This window comes from Peromyscus leucopus, chromosome 3 (genome assembly GCF_004664715.2).
Source record: "Peromyscus leucopus breed LL Stock chromosome 3, UCI_PerLeu_2.1, whole genome shotgun sequence".
Classification (NCBI taxonomy): Eukaryota; Metazoa; Chordata; class Mammalia; order Rodentia; family Cricetidae; genus Peromyscus; species Peromyscus leucopus.
In genome coordinates this window covers 107,047,381-107,066,376 of record NC_051065.1, presented here as the reverse complement: position 1 = coordinate 107,066,376, position 18,996 = coordinate 107,047,381, and the positions used below count along the sequence as shown (strand labels likewise).

General features: G+C 53.4%; 1 protein-coding gene across 2 annotated transcripts; it reads right to left on the bottom strand.

Moving 5' to 3' along the window:
• Positions 1-699: 699 nt before the first annotated feature.
• Positions 700-18,202, bottom strand: Hdac11 (histone deacetylase 11). Of its 2 annotated transcripts, none has more exons than XM_028854731.2 (10): positions 18,126-18,202; positions 17,425-17,573; positions 15,743-15,843; positions 9,560-9,676; positions 8,936-8,978; positions 7,319-7,395; positions 6,281-6,343; positions 5,544-5,640; positions 2,956-3,134; positions 700-2,277 (listed from the first exon to the last, which is right to left on the bottom strand). In XM_028854731.2, coding segments are annotated over exons 1-10 (1,044 nt in total). In that variant the 5' UTR covers positions 18,128-18,202; the 3' UTR covers positions 700-2,061. The 2 variants fall into 2 exon arrangements, with proteins under 2 accessions (XP_028710564.1, XP_028710571.1); XM_028854738.2 differs by lacking the exon at positions 18,126-18,202 and adding an exon at positions 18,057-18,115 and having other exon boundaries at positions 2,062-2,277.
• Between the last annotated feature and the right edge of the window lie 794 nt (positions 18,203-18,996).

The window sequence follows — 18,996 nt, the reverse complement described above, 5'->3', positions numbered from 1 at the left end:
GCATGATGCTTCTGTTGGTACAAGCTGCTGGGTGCAGCAAAACCCACACGGTGTCTTTCGGAGAGGCATTTGGACAAGTCTTTTTGCAACCCCCATTACACAAATGAGGAGATAGCTTGCAGACAGCTTGAGCCGAGACTTTGGTTCAAATCATCACTCTTCCACTTCAGGACTTTGATCAAGGAGCTAACTAACCCATTCCTGCCTCCTTTTTTGTACCTATGAAATGGGTACAAATGGTAAATCCTGCCACCCTGAACCAATGCCAACCTTTATCCATGTGCTCACACTCTCCTGCCCCCTTTATATCTCAACACAGTTCTCATCCAGCTGTGCCACTGGGACTTGCCTGGTTACTCTGCCAAGCTGACACACTTCTGCTTGCTCTCCCTGCCGGGAGGCCTACCCCAGGGACAATACATCCCTGCGTGTGGAGATGCCACACCTCCTCTGACTGGTAAGCAACTCCTGCCCTTCACCCCTGCTAAGGATGAGCCTCACGCTTCCACAGGTGATAGAGCAGGGTTGCAATCCTGCTCATTCCTCGAAAGACATTCCTCAAACTCCTCACCCTCCTTCTGGGGCCTCAGTTTCCTTATCTGCTAAAATGGGAATTGTGCTATCTGCAGGTCTCCATCGATGGAAAAAAAAACCAACAACCCATCTTGGGCAGCTGCCCTGGTCAAATGTCTGGATTGGTGAATTTTGAATCTTTATTCCAGTGGTTCTCTGGAGGCAGGACTGTCTACCTCAGAACACACAGAAACAACCTGGAGCCTGAATGGCATTCTGACAGAAACTCCACAATGACAAACTCTGTCACCACTCCCCAGTGTCCTGGGAGATACCTCCAGTCAGATGCAGAGAGGCCATGGCAGAGGGGTGAACTGTGGGGTCTGGTCCAGGTCAGTGGTTTGGACAGTTGGTGACTTTGGCATCCTCCCGACTCCAGCAGGGGGAGTATGAAGGACGCCATGGAGGCTGTGGGAATACTCCACATGGTAATGAACATGAGTCCTGTAGTTGGGGCAGATCCAGGGCAGGAGAAAGCCCAGCTGGCCCACATCCTCCTACCCCTGTGCCTTTGGTTAAGTTGGCAATCACTGGCTAGGGGTGGGTGCTTTCCTGCCTAGGTCATGGAGAGCCCTGGCTGTGCCCTTCAGGGTAAAATGGCCAGAGGCCACAGACGGAGGTGGAAACCGGCACTTTGGGTAAGGCCAATGGAAATTGTCACCCAGGGTCTGTGCAGCCACCACACTTAAATGTCACATTTGCTGCCTTCCCACGAGGAAGTCCCAACCAGGGCTAGCTTGGCCACCAGCCTCCACATGACTCCTACCTGCTGGGCGGGCCTCACCTTCCTCACCTCTCCATCCTGGTCAGCAGCCCCTTAAAAACTCCAGTTGGGAGGGTCACTACTGAGCTAAACGTTCCCCCAAACTTGCCCCCAGGCTGAACAGAGGAGATTACTGGCAAAGTGGGAGCCTTGGACATCCTCAATGTCCTACCTCATCACCATAGAGGGACTTGGGAAAAAACAGGTCTAAACCTTGATTTATTGAGGGAACCCAAACTGGAGAATCCCAGCATATCTTCCTTAGGCCTCCCACATTCATACCAGGGACTCCTGCCTGTTGGCTGAGAACCCAGCGCCCCCTGGAGGCTGGTTATGGAACTTTCCTCAAACCCACGGGCACCATCACCCAGAAGGCCCTCTCCAGACTGAAGTGAGGGAATGAACCCACCAGGTCAGGGAGGGCCCATCTTCTGGTTGATCTGGACAGCAGGCTACCATATCTCAGAGGTCCCTCCCTGCAGCTCTCCTTCCTGACTCTTCATGACCTGCCTGTATCCCATATGGGATCCTCCCTGGGACTCAGCTCTTCCACCCCAAGGCCCAGAGACCCTTGGGCACCTGGTGGAGGAGCGGCCAGCAAGGCTGGCTCCTGCTCTTCCTGCCCCTCCACGCTCACTGGCAGCTGTCTTCACAGCAACAAACACAGGCGGGTGGGCGGGTGGACGGGGTGGGGGACAGGTATGGTAATGTTCTGTGGGTAGCCGTCAGGGCACAGCACAAGGAAGCAGGGGGATGTTTGAGTTCTGTGCCGAGACGCAGGGAAACTCAGGCCCAATGAGCCCCAGGTCATGCAGATTGAGGATGGAGTCGGCGATAATGCGGGCTGTGCGCTTCTGGTACCCGCCCGAGGTCACCATCAGGATGGGTATATCGTGGGCTCGGACCACCCGGAAAACCACTTCATCCCGCTTCACAATGCCCTGTGGGAAGACAGCGGGAAGGTGAGCTCAGACAGGCCCGGGTACCATTATAAGTCTAGCCCTGCTCTGAACTGCTGTTTAGCTCATCGCCTCCAGACATAAGGCTGCCCATCTTTTCTGTTGCTGCCGAACCTTAGAGCGTGACTTCCCTGCCCCACAAGGGCCAGGACACACAGCTTGGCAGACAGACAAATGCCCAAAATGGCCCCGCATGGTCAAGATTTCTGGGCTGATGGACACACGTCCTAGGTGGCCTAGGGTCAGTGTTGTGTTTGAATATGAAGTGTCCCCCCACGGGGTCATGTGTTAGAATACTTGGTTCCCAGCTGGTGATGCTGTCTGGGATGGTTCTAGACCTTTAGTTAGCAGAGCTTGCTGGAGGAAGGATGTCACTGTGGGTAGGTAGGCTTTGACATTTTATAACTGGGGTCCACTTCCTGTTCTTTTTCTCTACTTCCTGCGTGCAGATGAAATGTGGTCTTCTCTGCTTCCTGCCGCTACGCTTTCCCCACCATAATTAACGGTATTCCCTCAGGAACTGCGTGTGAGTCAGCGTGAACCCTTCCTCCCCTAAGCTGCCACGTTTATCAGGGCAATCTACTACAGCAACATAAGATAACTAATGACGGCCGGAATGTGACCTTGGCTAGGGGCAGATCCCCCAAGGTTAGGACGTACCGCCGGGCTGATGGACAGCCCCCCAAGACGGTCCCCCTCCAGGACGTCTGTGCCTGCGTTATACACCACCACATCAGGCAGGTGCTCCTGGAGGGACCTCCTCACGTTCCTCTCCACTTTTTCCAGGTATTCCTCATCTTCTGTACCCCACTCCAACTCCACCTTCCGCCTGATGGCCTCTGGGAAAGAGATACAGATAGCTCCAAGTACACAGTGGTGGTGGGGGGGATGGGGCTGAGGATGGGAAAGACTCGGGGACTTGTTGATGCCCACAGCAGGACCGACTCCATCTCAGCCTGGCCTCTCAGTTCACCAAAGCTGAGTGGCAGAGGGGTACCCATGGGAGGGCAGGGGATGAAAGCCGAGACTCTTCAGTCTTGAGGACCTACAGACCTATCCTCAGGCCCTGCCAACACTGGACACCCCCTTTATATTCAAGACCAAATAGTCCAGAGTCAGCTTAGGCAGAACCAGTGGTACAGTGGGCATAAATGGCTTTGCCATGTTTTCATCTTAAATGTCCCCCAAAGGTTCATCTGTTGAAGGCTTGGTTCACAGTCCATGGGACTGCTGATGACTGGACCTTTAAGAGGCTGAACCAAGTGGAGAAAGGGATGTTACTTGGGAGTGATGTATCAGAACCACGCCTCTTCATGTGTCTCTTTGCCTTCAGCCATCATGAGGTAAGAAGCTTGGTCCTGCCATATGTGTAGCCAAGGTATCCTAGAACATGACAGGCCCAAAGCGACAGGACCAACTGAACACGGACCAGGACCTTAAAGCCATGGGCCAATGCTCATCTTGGCTCCTCTCTCACGCTGTCAGCCAGCTCCACTCCAAGGCTGCTGCTGACCTTGGCAGTGGCCCCATGGTACTGGCATCTTCAAAATTACACGACATATTCTGTCTTACAGAAAGCTGACTGAGAGGACATTACCTGAGGAGCGGGAAAGTTGCTGACTTCAAATCAGGTCTCAGAGCCTTTGGTTTATGCACTGAGTCCATTTTTGCTGCTTTTAAGAATATTTTTGTTCTATTTTAATTACAGGTATATGGAGGGGCACGCATTAGTACAGTGCCCGCACAGGGCAGAAGAAGGCATCGGATCTCTTGGAGCTGAAATGATAGGTGGTTGTCAGCCACCTGATAAAGGAGCTGAAAACTGAACTCAGCCCTTTTTCTAGCCCTCATTTTTGGTACCAGGTCATGGGGGAATTGCTGTGACAGATTTTGGGGAGATTGTAATAACATTTTAACTTTGGGCTGGGAAAGACACTGAGTACTCCATGGCTCGGTGTGCCATTCTGTGGGAGTTTGGAAGATAAGAGTGGTACTGGTTTTGAAGGCATGAAGGGGTCATGGAGTAAAGCTGAGGCTTGGCACCATGTGGCAGGATAAGAGACCCCAAAGAGAGGCCAGAAGAGGCTATTGGTGAAGGTGCACCCCAGTCACAGTGTAGACTCCAGAATTTTGAAGATCCTCGTACCGTGGGATGACCACCATGGTCAGCAGCAGCTGTGGAGTGCAGATGGCCTGATCCTGGGACACCAGCTGTGTATACCACAGAGACTGGAACCTGAGAAGTGGATGGGCCCCTTGGAGCCCAGAGGACTGTGGTGGGTCCCAGATGCACTCAGCTTTTTACACTGTTGAATTTTGGTTTTGTTTTGGTCTGATTATGATTGTGCCATGATTCCTCCCTTTCAGAGTTAAAAAAAAAGTGTTTAGCTTATTTTGATTTTATAGAAACCCAGTTATCAGCCTGTAGATATTTTAGAGAAACTTTGGGGTTTTAGAGAGACTCAAATTTTGAAATGACTTTGGATAATTTAGAGAAACTTTGAACATTGAAGGAGATTTTGGACGTTTTAAAGAGATTGAATTTTTAAAGTGCTTGAATTTTTAAGGGCTGGAACATTTAAAAGTTGGAAATTTTTATATTGTGATATTAATATTAACATACTATCCTGGGGACAAATGAGAAAGGAAAGGCTGTAGTTGAATAGTGATGTGTTTGTGTGTCAAGTTGACAAGGGGTCAATTGTGTTGGTTTGTATTCTGTGGGTGATACCATTCCTGGGCAGGTGGTCCTGGGGTTTAAGAAAAGAAACTGAGCAAGCCTGGAGGAGCAAGCCAGTAAGCAGCATTCCTCCATGTCTTCTGCTTCAGTTCCTGCCTTGAGTTCCTGCCCTGACCCTCATAATGGACTGTTTCTGCCCCCCCCCCCCATAATGGACTAAATATAGACTGTTCCTGTCCTCAGATTGCTTTTGGTCATGGTATTTTATCACAGCAATAGAACTCTAACTAAGGCACAAATCTTCTGAGCTAACTTCTGCCATCTTTATGTTTTCTATTGCTCCCCCACCCCCACCCCGTCACCATCTACGCTCATCTCTAACGTGAAGCCCTCGTGTTTATTTCCTGGATAAGTTTTTGTAGTCTTGGGGGTTGAGTGACTCGGGTCTCCATGTGCTTGTGGGTCCAGTGGGAGCACCCACTTCATGGGAATAATAAAGATAATAAATGATGTGGCATAGCCCTACCCACCAGGCACACGCTGAGGACAGAGGTGGGGTGACACTTACCTTTAGCAAAGCGGTCCCCGGGGTAGATGTGGCGGTTGTAAACGTCCATGATGTATACACGCCTGTCACCCATGAAGTCTCGCTCATGGCCATTGCCCTGCGGGCAGACACAGCTGTCACTGCAGGCACCCGTTCTCAGGAAGGGGGTATCCCCAACCACCACAGGAACTGCCTCCGGCTCTGTGTGGTGGGCTAGACCTTGGGGACCTAGTGCCAGCCAGCAGAGCTGGACACACTCCAGATCGGAACCTGCAGTATGCCCAGCTCTGTCTCTCACCCTCTCTGTGAAACAGGGCAGGGTCTGGCCCTGCCACCCTCTTGGCTCTGCAGGGGTACCAGTGGAACTGGGACATGGAGGACAAACTGTAAGGGGCTGTGTATGTGTGACTTGGTTTAATTAGAGCAGAGTATGGGTCGGAGAGAGCAGTTGGGGGTTTTGAGGACCCTCCTGGTGTAGGAGTGGTCAGCAGGAGGCAGTGAGACCCCTTGGGTTCAAGGACAGGAGCGATGAGGAGGATCTGCCACCCTAGCGGGACTGAGCTGCCAACCGGGAGACAGACCCTGAGTCTGCACCTTGAGCGAAGCAGACGACGCTGGCTGAAGCACACTTCAGCCATTTCCAGGAGGAGAGTATCCACAGTGTGGGGCTGGGTGACAGACAGAGGCTGCCAGGGACATTGGAAGGGGACTCTCACCACAGGGAAGTGCTGGGGCCTGGGCTCCTGCAGTGGGCTCACCTGATGGGCATCAAGATCAATGATGGTGGCTCTGCAGATGCCTTCCACCCGTTCAAACAGGAACTGACAGGGAGAGAAGACGTGTGAGGATCGGAAAGGCCAGAGGACCCAGCCCTTTAGATCTATGGGGTTGAGGGGTCAGGAGGACAGTGGGCAAGATATCGCTCTCCCAGGAGTGCTGGGGTGAGGGAAGAAGGGTGTGTGGGGGGGGGCAGAGAGGTAGGGGTTGGTCAGGGAAGGCTCTGGGGGCAGGCAGTATACTATGACCTCAAAGTTGAGGGATCAGGTCCTCGATTCTCCAGGGAATGCGGGGGTTGACAGATGAGCCCCGCAGTTGGAATTCAACTCCCCAAACTTTGCCTCATTTTATAACACTAAATGCTGATGCCCTCTCCTCCTCGAGGAGACCATCCCCCTTCCCCTCCTGTGCCCTGTTCTAACAGCCAGCCAGGCCTGCTGACAGCCCATCTACATGCCTGTGAGAGCAGAGACCCATTAGCCTGGCACCCAGCATGAGACTGGGCAGAGAACACATGGGGAGGGGGAGGGGGAGGGGTTCCACAGAATCCTCCGTTTAAGCAAGTTCCCTTCACTCAGTTTCCTCATTTGTAATGCTCAATGGGTTCAGTGTGCAAGGGTGCGTGCGGGGTGAGGTAGGGGTGGGGGTGGGGGTCTGGGTTAGGATATGAAATCAGCAGCAGCTGTGCCGAGCTCTGTAGTCTCCTCGCCCCCCCCTTCCTCCTCTTCTCCCTCCCTCCCGCAGCCCACACCCTTCTTCTTGTCCTCAGTCCTGAAGCCTGCCTGTCCCTCCTCCCCACCACCCACTCCCAGCAGAGGCTCCCTCCTGCCTCAGACAGGCCTTCTAGTGGCCAGAATGTGCCCGATCCAGGTTGAGTCTAGGCAAGAAGAGCAAGCAGCTGGGGGAAGTCCTTCCCCACTGTGAGGAAGCCCCTCCCCGCTGTGAGCCCACCCCCCACCCCCGGTGTGTGTGATGCATTCTAACGCGGGGAGGGCTTCAGAAGTCAGGTTCAGACACACCTTGATAGCTAGTGTGATGTCTGCGTAGGCACAGAAGCCTCCGCCACGATCACTAGAGCAGTGGTGGAAGCCGCCACCTGCAGAAAGGCAGAGGGTGGTAATGGTCAGAGCCAGGCTCAGGTGCCTTCTAATCCCTACCATCCCCACAGCCGCTTCCGGTTGGGATTCCAGACCGGCCAAGTGAGCAGAACACCTGGGCATGTCACCCAGGCCAAGAGGTCGCTCCATGCCGTAGCCACCTCACCCTACAGAAAAGGCCCCTCCCAGGGAGGCGCCGCCATGTCAGCCAGCTGAGCTGCCCTTGGGCTCCCACGCCAGGAAGAGGCAGCACCAGCAGGCTTGCCGTGGACCCAGAAGTGGACAGAGGTGACCGGGAAGGATGCCTTCTGCTGGCCACAGCTGTCCATGCCACCCCCAACCTGAGACACAGTCTGGGGGGTCCTTTTTGATTTGGACCAGAGAGATGCTGTTGCCAGTTTCCCGCTAGAGTGGCTAGCAAGCTGCTTCTGTCCCTTTATCGCTGGAGACTGGGGGTTGTGGGAACCTTCGGACATGGAGACCCACAGCTACTCCTGCTCCCAGACGTGTAAGGTCGGGGCCATGCAGATGAAGGACTTGCCCCCCCCCCGCCCCCCCACACACACACCAGGGACTCCTGACAGGGCACCCGGCTTGCCAAAGCCTCTCCAGAGCCCAGAAGAGAGCTCCATCGTCACCAGCACCTTTTTCAGAGGAGCTGCCTCAGGCACAGAGAGGGTCAACAACTTGCCCAGAGAACACAACTAGCAAACGGCAGCGCCATCAGGGGAAGCCGGGCTTGATCAGGACCCAGATGCTCAACTTTAACCAGGCCCCAGTTTCCACTGTAGAAGTGGTCCTTCATGAACGGGGGAACCACGTTACAGACACGCAGGGCACGCATCACCCGTGTGTTTGTGCAATGGGGCATTCTAACATCGCGGCTATGCCGGGTCTAATGCTGGGTACCCGGCAAGGCAGGCAGGAAAAAACATGGCCCTCAGCCATGCAAAGTTCCAAAAGGGCTCAGAGCCTGCTACAGACCTTGCACGAGCCGGCACCTTCTCTCTATGTTCAGTTCCTCACAAGACAACGGTGCAGCAACCAAGGAAGGTTCTTTGACCGTGACGGCAGATGTGCAAGGGCCACACAGAGCCCAGGGAGCTGGGGAGCACCAGCCTTCAGGACCCCTGAGGTGGCACTGAGCCTGGGACCAGCCACTCACCACATGACTAAGCCCTGTCCACTGGCCTAGACCCCACAAGGATGGAGTCTTTCAGGAACGCCACCTGGAGGCAACTGATTCCACACAGACATGCTCAGAGGACCTGCCCAGGGGCCTTCCTAAGGGATGGCTCAGGCTCTCTGGGTGGGAGAGGACTCCCTGCCATTGGAAATCTGTAAACGCTGGTCAAGGGCATTCTCAGGACAAATATCCCACAGCAGATAGAAACTGCGAGGGGCTTCACAAGAACAAAAAAGGCTGAATACTCACCCCCAGGCTCCTGAACTGGCTCTGAGGGCTTTCCCATCCCTCTTTGCCCACCCCCTTTCCAGCCCTACCAGGCGAGCCGGTCATTCTGAAGCCCCAGCACTCACCAACATTGATGGCCCAGCCTCGTTCCACAGCCAGCTTCCCCGCCTTTGGAGACAAGCAGAGGGCAGAGTTCAGGCCTCACCCTGCAACAAGCATGCCTTCACTCCCTCAATATATAAGCTCTGGGGCAGGACTAGGCCGCAGGTGGAATCAGGTGATACCCACCCCGTCTGTCAACAGACCAGCCGTGAATTTCATCTGGCCAACAGAGGGGAAAAAAACCAGACTGCCAGCATGTGGAAGAGTTCGGGGTATCCCTCCTGGTTTTACAAGGAAAACACTAGAAATAACAAGTGAAGTGAGCTGAGGATTCCCCTGTGGTTTTGGGAATGGAAACGAGACAGTCTGCTTGCCGCATAGGCTGGTGGCTGAAATCCTGCAGGCATTCAGGATGAGCAGCAATACAAAACATGGCAGTGTCGGAGGGCAGTGACCACGGCTGGGATAGACCTCATTCGGATACAGAGAGTCCCTCAACTAGCTCTCCAGCCTGTGACTAGGGCTACTATAGGACATACTTTTTGTTGGGTTATAAACACAGTAACTCAAATTGTTATTAGGTGGGGCAGGACTCTACAAGGCAAAGTGGGGCGGGGGTCAGGGGCCGCACACCCCACTCAGCCTACCATGATGGTGCCGCCGGTCTGGGTCCGCAGGGGCCTCAGCACCTTCCTCTGCACAAGGAAGTTGGGGAGAAAGATGACTGGGGGTATCTCAGTAATGGTAGCCACCACGAAGGACCACTGTGGAAAGAGACATGGATGCTAAACTTGGTGCCAGGCCCAGGCATGGTGGCTCCCTGCTCTGCATACTCTTTGTTGGGGAGTGACAGCTTACTCCCAGCTTGTTTGAGTTTGGGCACGGTGAAGTTGATGTCCTTGTTCTGAGGCACTCTGCTGCCCTCTTGTGTCCAGAAAAAGGATTGCAGGTTGCTCTAAGGCTAAGCCTGCATGTGGCTCCTTAGCTTCCCACTACCCAGTAAGTACCAGCAGGGCCTTGGCTCTGGTGCCCAGCGCCAGTTAGCACTTCCTAAGTACTTAGGGCCTGTGAGACACCCAGATGGGCTTGGAGTCCTGTCTTGTGCTGGGACACTTGTAGCCATGGCTAACAAGCCAGCAGGTAAATGATCCATCTTCATAGGAAAGAGAGGGCCTTGTGGAGAAGGCAACATCTACAAAACATAAACAGTGAACAAGAGTACCTAGATGCAGGCATTAGGCCAAAGAGGCAATTTAGGGCAAAGAAATTGAGTCCAGGAATGACAGAAGCTGGGCAGGGCAGGGCAGGGCAGATAAGCTTCTCCAGTTGTTCAGGAGAACACAGGCTCATAGTTTACTGTCAGAGACACAGAGAAGCAAAAACCAGAACTGAAAACTAAATTCAAAGGGACCCCCTGAGCTCCGTATCCAGCTGATGAGAGCTACTTTGTTACTTTCCTGCACTCCAATCCTTTCCGCCGGGCATGGAAGAAGCCTGATTTGATGTGTCTAGTGCGCTCTGCCGCTCTTTGTTCTTTTACTTTGTTAGAGACTTGATCCCTCTACACATCCCTGGATATCCAGGTACTATGTAGACCAGGCTAGCCTCCAACTCAAAGAGATCCATCTGCCTTTGCCTCCTGAATGCTTCGATTAAAGGCGTGTGCCAATGCGCCCTGCTTGGTATTATTATTATTTATTAATTATTTTATAGACAGTTGTTCCTTGCTTTCCCAAGGGGACTGTTTCTTGGCCAAGCTCCACTGGGACTCCAGGCCCATGTGTAAATGGTCCTATTTACAGGGAACCTGAGCACATCCTCATGCATAAATCATGCCTAGATTGCCTATGACACAGGCTGTGCTACCATTCTGAGAGAATTTTATGCCACCGTTTAGGGAATAACACACGAAATTTGCATGTTAAGATAGATGCAATATTCTTTTTAGAATATTCTCCTTCTGTGGATGGTTGAAACCGAGAACAAAGGACCCCAATGTATGGACTCTTGCCTGTAAGTATGAGTAAATTTTGAGCTAAAGGTAGTGTGATAGTACATGGCCACCACCCCAAGTTGGGATGTGGAGGCAGACTAAGTAGTAGTCCAAGGCCAACCTTGGCTACACAAGACCCTGTCTCAAAGAAACAAAGCAAAAATATCTCCATTTAAGTAGAATTCATGCCTCAGTTACTTCAGGTATGTTTCTTTTTTTTGTTTGTTTGTTTTTTGTTTGTTTTTTGTTTTTTTGAGACAGGGTTTCTCTGTGTAGCTTTGCGCCTTTCCTGGAACTCACTTGGTAGCCCAGGCTGGCCTCGAACTCACAAAGATCCGCCTGCCTCTGCCTCCCGAGTGCTGGGATTAAAGGCGTGCGCCACCACCGCCCGGCTCAGGTATGTTTCAAATGCTGGCCAGCCACTGTGGCCAGTGGTTGGATAGAGCAGATCTAGGACATGCCCATCATGATAGCTTTATCAGGCAGGACTGCTCTGGAAAAAAACAAAACTGTAGGTGACCAAATAAAACACTGGTGCAGGGTGAGGTGGCCTGTGGCTCTAGAGGAAGAGGGGGAGAAAGAGGCTTGGCAGAGTGGGCTGTGGGCCAGGGAGATGGCAGCTATAGTGATGGGGTGAGTGGATGGGGGCTCACAGTAACACTGACACAGGGCAGGGTGAGCAGCAGAAGACGGAGCCACTGAGAAGGGCATTGGTGTGGAGGGGACAGCATGGGACAGATAACGATTATCTGGGATGTGCAGCAGGCTAACCAGGGAACAGCCCGGATTTTTTTTAAGCAGAACCCACCCAGACTGCCTTGTGACAAACTCGGTCAGGACAAGGGCTTAGGGATGGTCAGGCTGGATGCAGGACCGGGACAGGGCTCTGAAGCCACACTAGGCTCTGTCTCAGCTGTATGTTTTGGGGTACAGCTCTTTCCCTCTGTGCCTGTCTCCTTATCTGCAAAGCAGGGCCTGGAATGAGGGTGTCACTGTGGAGCCCTGCTGCAGAGGCCTGTCCTCACCTCTATAAAACAGTGTCCTAGCTGCCCAGAGGCTATCCTGGAGCTGCACACCACTGCCAGCACATCTGTGTCGATACCCAAGGCTACATGACATCTGTGTCTATCCCTTTCAGAGGGATACTAGTACCATCAATCTCCGATCTAAACTAAAACTGCCAGGCCTGGGGGCCCATGCCTGTAAATCTTGCTGCTCAGGAGGCCAAGCTTGAAGATCATTAGCTCAGACTAACCTTGTCTCAAAATTAAAAGGTTTTTTGTTTGTTGTTTGTTTGTTTGTTTTTTTAAAGAGGGGGAGATTGATGTGACTTAGTAATTAGGTACTTGCCAAGGTTTGCTCTTCAGTATGGAGAAAAGAAAATTAAATAACTATAAAAGATACACAAAAAAAAGTAAACTCCCAGGGACCTCTGGGTCCTGTTACTTTTCTTCCACTGCCAATCAGGTCAATCCAATGCCTTGTGCTGGGGCTGTAGACTTCCTGATTCGATGTCCTCTTGAGTTCTCTCTGCTGCTTCTGCTATTGGTTATTTTACTTTTGCTCGCTATAAACTAATTCACTCCAAACTCATATGGCTATGCTAGACCTTTTCTTGGTACAGAGCTGGAGTATAACCCGAATAACTGAGACTGGATATTGAAGTAAACATGTACGGGCATATCCATAGCAACACTACTGACGATCACCAGAGTGGAGAAATGACTCACATGTGCATAAGCCAATGGATGGGTAAACAAGATGTGATACACACATGGTAGAGTATTATACATCCAGGAAGAGGAATGTGTAGGGGGTGGTGTGTGGCTTGGTGACAAGGCCCTTGCCTTGCATACTTGAGCTCTGAATGCCAGCCACTGGGGAGGAGAATGCATGATACCTGCTCAGTGTGATGTACAGTGAGGCAAGCCAGACACCAAAGCTCACACACTGATTCCATCTGTACAAAGTCAGGTACAAAGTACCTAAGTCTGTGGAGGCACGCTAGAGATGGGCAGTGACCGGGCAGAGGGCAGGGAGTACCAGGGAGCAAGTGCTCTGTAGGATCAGGGTTTCCTTTCAGGGTGATGGGAACAGTTGTGGATCATGACATCACACGGTGGATGATGGAAATGCTGCTTTAAGACGGTAGCTTGTGTCATATGTGACTAACCACATTTTTGTTTCTTTTAAAGAAAAGGAGAGATGGGCCTCTTGGGCAAGAATTGACAAAGTCAAAGATCCAGGCTCCCATCCCCCATAGCCTCTCCCATCTTCTGCCCTCCAGGCGCCTGAGGTCAGTGTCCCTCCCTCCACAGTGCTTTGCACTTGTGGCTCCTGCTTAGACTACCCGTCCCTCACTCCAGGCCCGCTGGCCTCACTGTCCTCACACCTTTCTGTGGACACTTGGCACCTGCTCGGCTAGTTATGTTCCTTCTCTGCTCTCCATTGGAGAGGGACTTGGTCTCTGGTTCCATCCCTTCTCTGCAGGACCCAGAACAGTATGCACACTGGTCATGAACTTGCTGACAGGGCTCAGGGACAGACATCAGGATCTTCCCTGCTCTGACCTGCTTGTAGGGGCAAGGCCCTAGAGTTCACAGCAAGTATAGGAACCGTGCTGATGCTGACCAGATGCTGCCCTGACTGGGCCCAGCTCTAGGCTGTACACACAGGTGGTGCTCCTGCACCAAGGTCATCTTTCCCTTTTGGTGCCTTGCTCATTGGGATGGAAGGCTACAGCAGTGCAGGACCAGGGATGAAGCCCAGGACAGGTCTGTGGACAGAGGAGAGGAGGCTGGGGAGAAGGTGCATGGTACACAGCACCCACAGACAGACCCAATAACAACCCTGGGAACCCTAAAGGGACCTGCTGGACACTGGACACCGCTTGAGATGTCCATAGCAGAGGAAAGGGACAAACAATGCAGACACGGGGTGAGAGAGCTGTGGCACCAGATAATGGGTCTCACTTGAGTGTGGACAGCCCCTCCCCCACCCCTCCCCCACTGCAAACCTGTTCATAGGACTCAGGACAGAATGCATGTTTCCTCCTCAGCTAGCCTGATCCAATGTAGCCTGGTGCTGGCTAGCCAGGCCACACAAGACCTGGTGTATTTAGAAAGGTTATATGTTTCTCCCTTTCCTCTGGCTGCCGGGGAGCTGTGAGCCAAATGTCACTGCATCGTCATCCTGGTGAACCCCTATGCTATGTCGATACAGCTGTGTCCCCCATACCTCACTCCACCCCTAGTCTTACTTTCTATTCGGGACTCACAGACTACCCTGCTTCCAGATTTTGGGGACAAAGACCGTTTTATAGACGGGTGGGTTCCTGGTGACTGTTCCCCCAGCCCCAAGCCTGATCCCAGCTGCACTCTTGGTCTCTTCTTGTCCAAACTCAGAGCATCTACCCCTGCCTCCCCCTCCCCCTTTGTACTCCTGGCCAGGTTCCTGGGCTGTGGACTAACCACGCATGTCTGGGCCCCAGGAAACCAGGGCAGCCGGGCACTGGGCTTCGAGCCAGTGCCTCACACCTCTCTCCTGGGAGACAGGGTGCAGCCTCTTCCTGGCAATCTTTCATGAGCTCACACTGCCGTGGCCCATCTAGAATTCTCACAACTCAGAGGACACAGCTGGAAGGGAAAGAGCCCAGTAGCTGGGGCCCTGGTCCTGCACGGTGCCTGCAAGGGTCTTCCCACGCTTAACCAGCTCCCCCTAGGGATGACCTTGAGCCGGCACAGCCTACTGCCGAGCCAAGGTCTTTCCAGACAGAGTGGAGGGGCCTGTTGACTTCTGCCATCTGTGGAGTCCTGAGTCCAAGATGACTCTGACAGGAAGCTTGGGGGCCAGGCCTCCCACATTCTGAGGCAGAGAATCAGTGGCACCCTGATGCAGCTCCAGTCAGGGCAGGCTGGCAGCCATGGTTTCTGACCCAGGCTCCCACGCCAACCTGCCACATAAAAGATGTACTAAAGACCTCGGCTCCCAATTGGAGCTTGCAGCCTCCTGTACAAAGAGGCCACAGGCAAACAGTGGTAGTCCAGTGTGGCTTGCAGTGAGGATTTAAAAATCTTACAGTTAGCACATTCAGAATCAAAGCAGGGGGCTGGGGGTATGGCTGAATGTCTAACATGCATGAGGCCCTCAGTTCAATCTTAACAATCATAAAAGAAATAAAAACCACCCCTCCCCGAAAAGCCCCAAGCAAAAAAATAGAAAAAAGAAAGAAATCTGAGAATATCATTTAATAATCAGCATCTGGCTTCTCTTGGCAAAGCGGGCACTGTAGTCATTCTGGGTCCAACCGTGTGGCAACCAACCACAAGTCCCGCGTGGGAGAGAAAGGTCTTCTGCAATTCACTCCAGACACCTCCATCCACCCCCCCCAACCCAGGTCTTTATGTTCCCTGCTGGACCCTGGGGGAGTTTCAAACCCAGTCTTAGCCCAAGAGTTTTCATTTACAGGAAGTCCTTAGAATTAGTATCTCAGCCCACTCAAAAGACAGGCCAGAGTGAAGTGGCCTTAGTGGACAGGACAAGGGCTGGTGTCCCCTTCCCACTAAAGTGATGATCCCAGCAGGGGCCTCTGCTGGGCCAGAGCACAGGCTGAAAGTCTATGTCCAAAACCGCTAAGCGGGTTCTGTCTGCATAGCCCTGCTTTCACATACCTCAAGATGGGGTGCTAACTATCCCCAGAGATGTCTTCTCATAGCCCTTCCTGATCTTAAGCACTAGAGACTCCTGAGCTAGGGACAGGAGGAGGTACCCCTAAGGCTGAGCCTCCCCTCCCCCAGCCACTGCACCTGGCCACCGCCCACCAACCCCTGTACTGTACCTTCAGCTCGTTGAGATAGCGCCTTGTGTGTACCACCAGCAGGTCCTCCTCCGAGGCCTCCCGCGCCTCCACCAGCATGCCATCGGACAGCAGCTTCTCTTCTGGAACCACAGAGCAAGCCCCTGCTTCCTTTCCGCTGACCCTCAGGCCAGGCAAAGCCGCCCCCCCCAACCCCCAGACCCTCCCCAGGCTGCTGGCTGGCCTCTGGCAGCCCCTCAGCACACAGTGAACTTGGGGGTATTCTGAAAATGGCTGCCTCCCTAGGCCAGTGTGGGCAGTGGCTAGGCCGTCTGTCTCTCTAGGTGTTGAGCTCGGAACACACAGCAGTCTCCATATTTTCTGTGCTGCTGACAGTGACCAGGTGAACTCGGGCATAACTGGATGACTTCCAGAAGCAGGCGGCACAAGGAACAGGCATGCTCTTGAGGTAGAAAAGCAACCTCTTCCTCAACAGGTGGCTTAGGACAGCATGGCCTCTCCTCAGCCTCTGCCTGAGCCTTGCTCATCCTTCTTGCTAACAACCAAGGGAGAGCAGCACAAGCCAGAGTCCAACAACTGCTGTGTTCAGAGCACTGCCTTCCTTCGGGAACCTTCTATTTATGGCAAGCGAAACTGCCTTTTCCCACATTGATGACATGGAGTTCCTTCTAAAACAAATTTAAGTTAAAAAAAAAAAAAAAGTCCCAAGGCTCAGTCATTTAAAAATATGCAGTAAACACAGGAGTAAGTGGTACAGGGGACATCAGCGTGTCCAAGTGGCTTACAGATGTCTAGTTTCACTTCATTTTGCAAAAGAAACTGAGGCTGAGAGAAGGCACTGCCCTCAGAGTACTGTGAGACTGGGCCATGATGCTCTGGGTTCTAGAGAAATCAGAATCGAGGTTCTAGTTTCAATGAGTCATACCCAGAAACCAACCAGTCCCATCCACTTCTACAGGCAGACCCAGGCAGGTGCTCCCACGACCTCTGACACTTGCAGACTCAGCCAGCTCCCTTCCTGCCAGGGCCTCCAAAGAGCCTGCCCTGTGGTCCTGCCTCCCATCCGTCCTCATCCTCAGAGGAACAGAAGTAAAAGGGGGCTGGCTGTTTGCTCCCAACTGAGGGAGATGAGGGACCCTTGTGTTGAGCCACTGGGAGAGACGGGAGCCCGGGGGGGCAGAGCAAGCGCCAGCAAGAAACCATTTGTACAGGCAACAGATGCGCAAGGCTAGCGTCCCAGGCTCACACCAACACCACACATCATCTGCGTGCTTTCTACTCCATGTTTTCCTTTGGATGTTCAGGCTGGTACCTACAGCAGAGGGGGGAAGCTGTACCACTCGCCATAGATAGAAGGTCACCAGAGGAACAAAAACAAACCCAACAGAAAGAGCTGTGTTATTAATGTCTAGTTTGGTACTATTTTCTGCACAATGCAGAGCTGGAGGCCTGCTCTAGATTTTTAGGAAGGGAGGTGGGGACTAGGTCTAACTAGGGAGTATGAGGCAGGGCCTGATGTGCTTAGCAGCCTGCCTGGAAAGACCCTTTAACAGCAGGACAGAAGGCAGTCTGGGGCTGAATCCAGATAAGGGTGGGATGGATGCAGAGATGGAGGAGGCAGGTGCAGGTCTAAGGGGGTGGTGAGGCTGGGGAGAAGAAATGGAGGCAGATCCAAATCTGGGGTGGGGGGAGGGCTTTCTTACCTTTCAGGAAGTTGATCACCTTGCCCCATTTTCCAGCATCAAAGGGGTGCAGCTTCTCCAGGCCCATGAAGGTGATGTTGTAACGTGGCGAGTACACGATGGGCCAGCGTTTCTCTGGTACATGCTGGTACAGCTGTGTTGCGTGCGGCCTTCGAAGTGCAGAGAGACAGACGCAGATATGGAGGGCAGCCTCCTTGTGGAAAGCAGTCTCCCCCCTCCTTCCCCTTCACACCAGGAGGTCACTTAACACCAACAAGAATGAAAACAGCTCCTTCCTGAGCCCTGGCTGGCTTTGCCTAAACCTGCATCCAACACCTTCCTCACAGCAGCTCTGGGGACCAGGTGTGCCCAAGGTCACATGCCAGTGCCAGGTGTATTCAGTAGTGCTGGCTCCAAGGCCCAAGGCCTGCACGGGGGAAGGCGGGGTGAGGGGGGTGGAATGTGGTTGTCTCTCACGAGCCAGCTCACGCATCTGCGAAGCTGGGAACAAATTACGCTGGGGGGGGGGGGTGTTAGGATTGTAGCTCGCGATTGCAGGAGGCTGTACCCTCGTCGCAGCCCTGCAGCCCACCGCGGTGCCCTGGGGAGCGGAGACCCACAGTTCGCCCTCCCAGTTTCCCAGCCTGCCCCACCTGTCCCGCTGCGCCCACGGGGACCCCCAACACCCAGGCTTGGCCCCATGAGCGACCCCGCACACTCACATCCCGCAGCCGGCCCTGCCTGCTCTGGCCGCCACTCCGCACCGGGAGGGGTGGGAGGGGTGCAGAGGGCGGGGCCGGCGCAGAGCACGCCTCCGTGGCGCTGGGAGCTGGGGGTGGAGCCTTGGCCTGCAGCTGCGTCACAGACAACCGGACCGCGCTGGCCAAGGAGAGGCATCCAATGGAGTCCCGCCTGGGGGGTGTGGTCAATCGCAGCTCCGCCCGCATTCCCAGGGTAGAAATAAGCAGACCCTAGCTTAGGTCAGGTGTGACTTCTCTGTGGGCTTCTCTGTGCCATTCGCGCCTCTGTGTGGAGGTGGTGGGTCTGTTCTGGTCCTATCATCCCCGATATATATTCCCTCCTGGGGTGCAGTCCCTCCGCTCCTGTACCATCTGTGGCTTCTTCACCGTGGTATATAAGCACTTCCCACCTGTCATAACATTCCTTGAACTATAGTTTCCCTGTCTGTAGGGCAGCTCTGGTGACCCCGTCCTTAGAGTACAGTTGTATATATTTGAACATTTCTCCTGTCTCCATTTCCCCTACATTCTGGCCCTGGAAGCTGACTGACAGCTGGGGGTGTGTGTGTGGCTGGAACCTGGGAGGAAGCCTCAACAATAGAGCCCAGAAGCAAAGACAATGGGCCTCTGTTGGCCCAGCTGTCTCCATCAACCAAACAGAGGCAGCTGACCAGAGGGCTGCCAGGAGCTAGCCTAGCATGACAGCTGGGAGCCCAGGGCCTCCAGGGTCATGTGAAGGGAACCAAAAACATTTTCTGTTTTTTAGGGGGTGGGGGCAGCGTGCCAGGGTGATGTGTAGATCGGAAAACAGCTCTGTGCAGACAATTTTCTCCCTCCACCTTTGTGTGGGTTC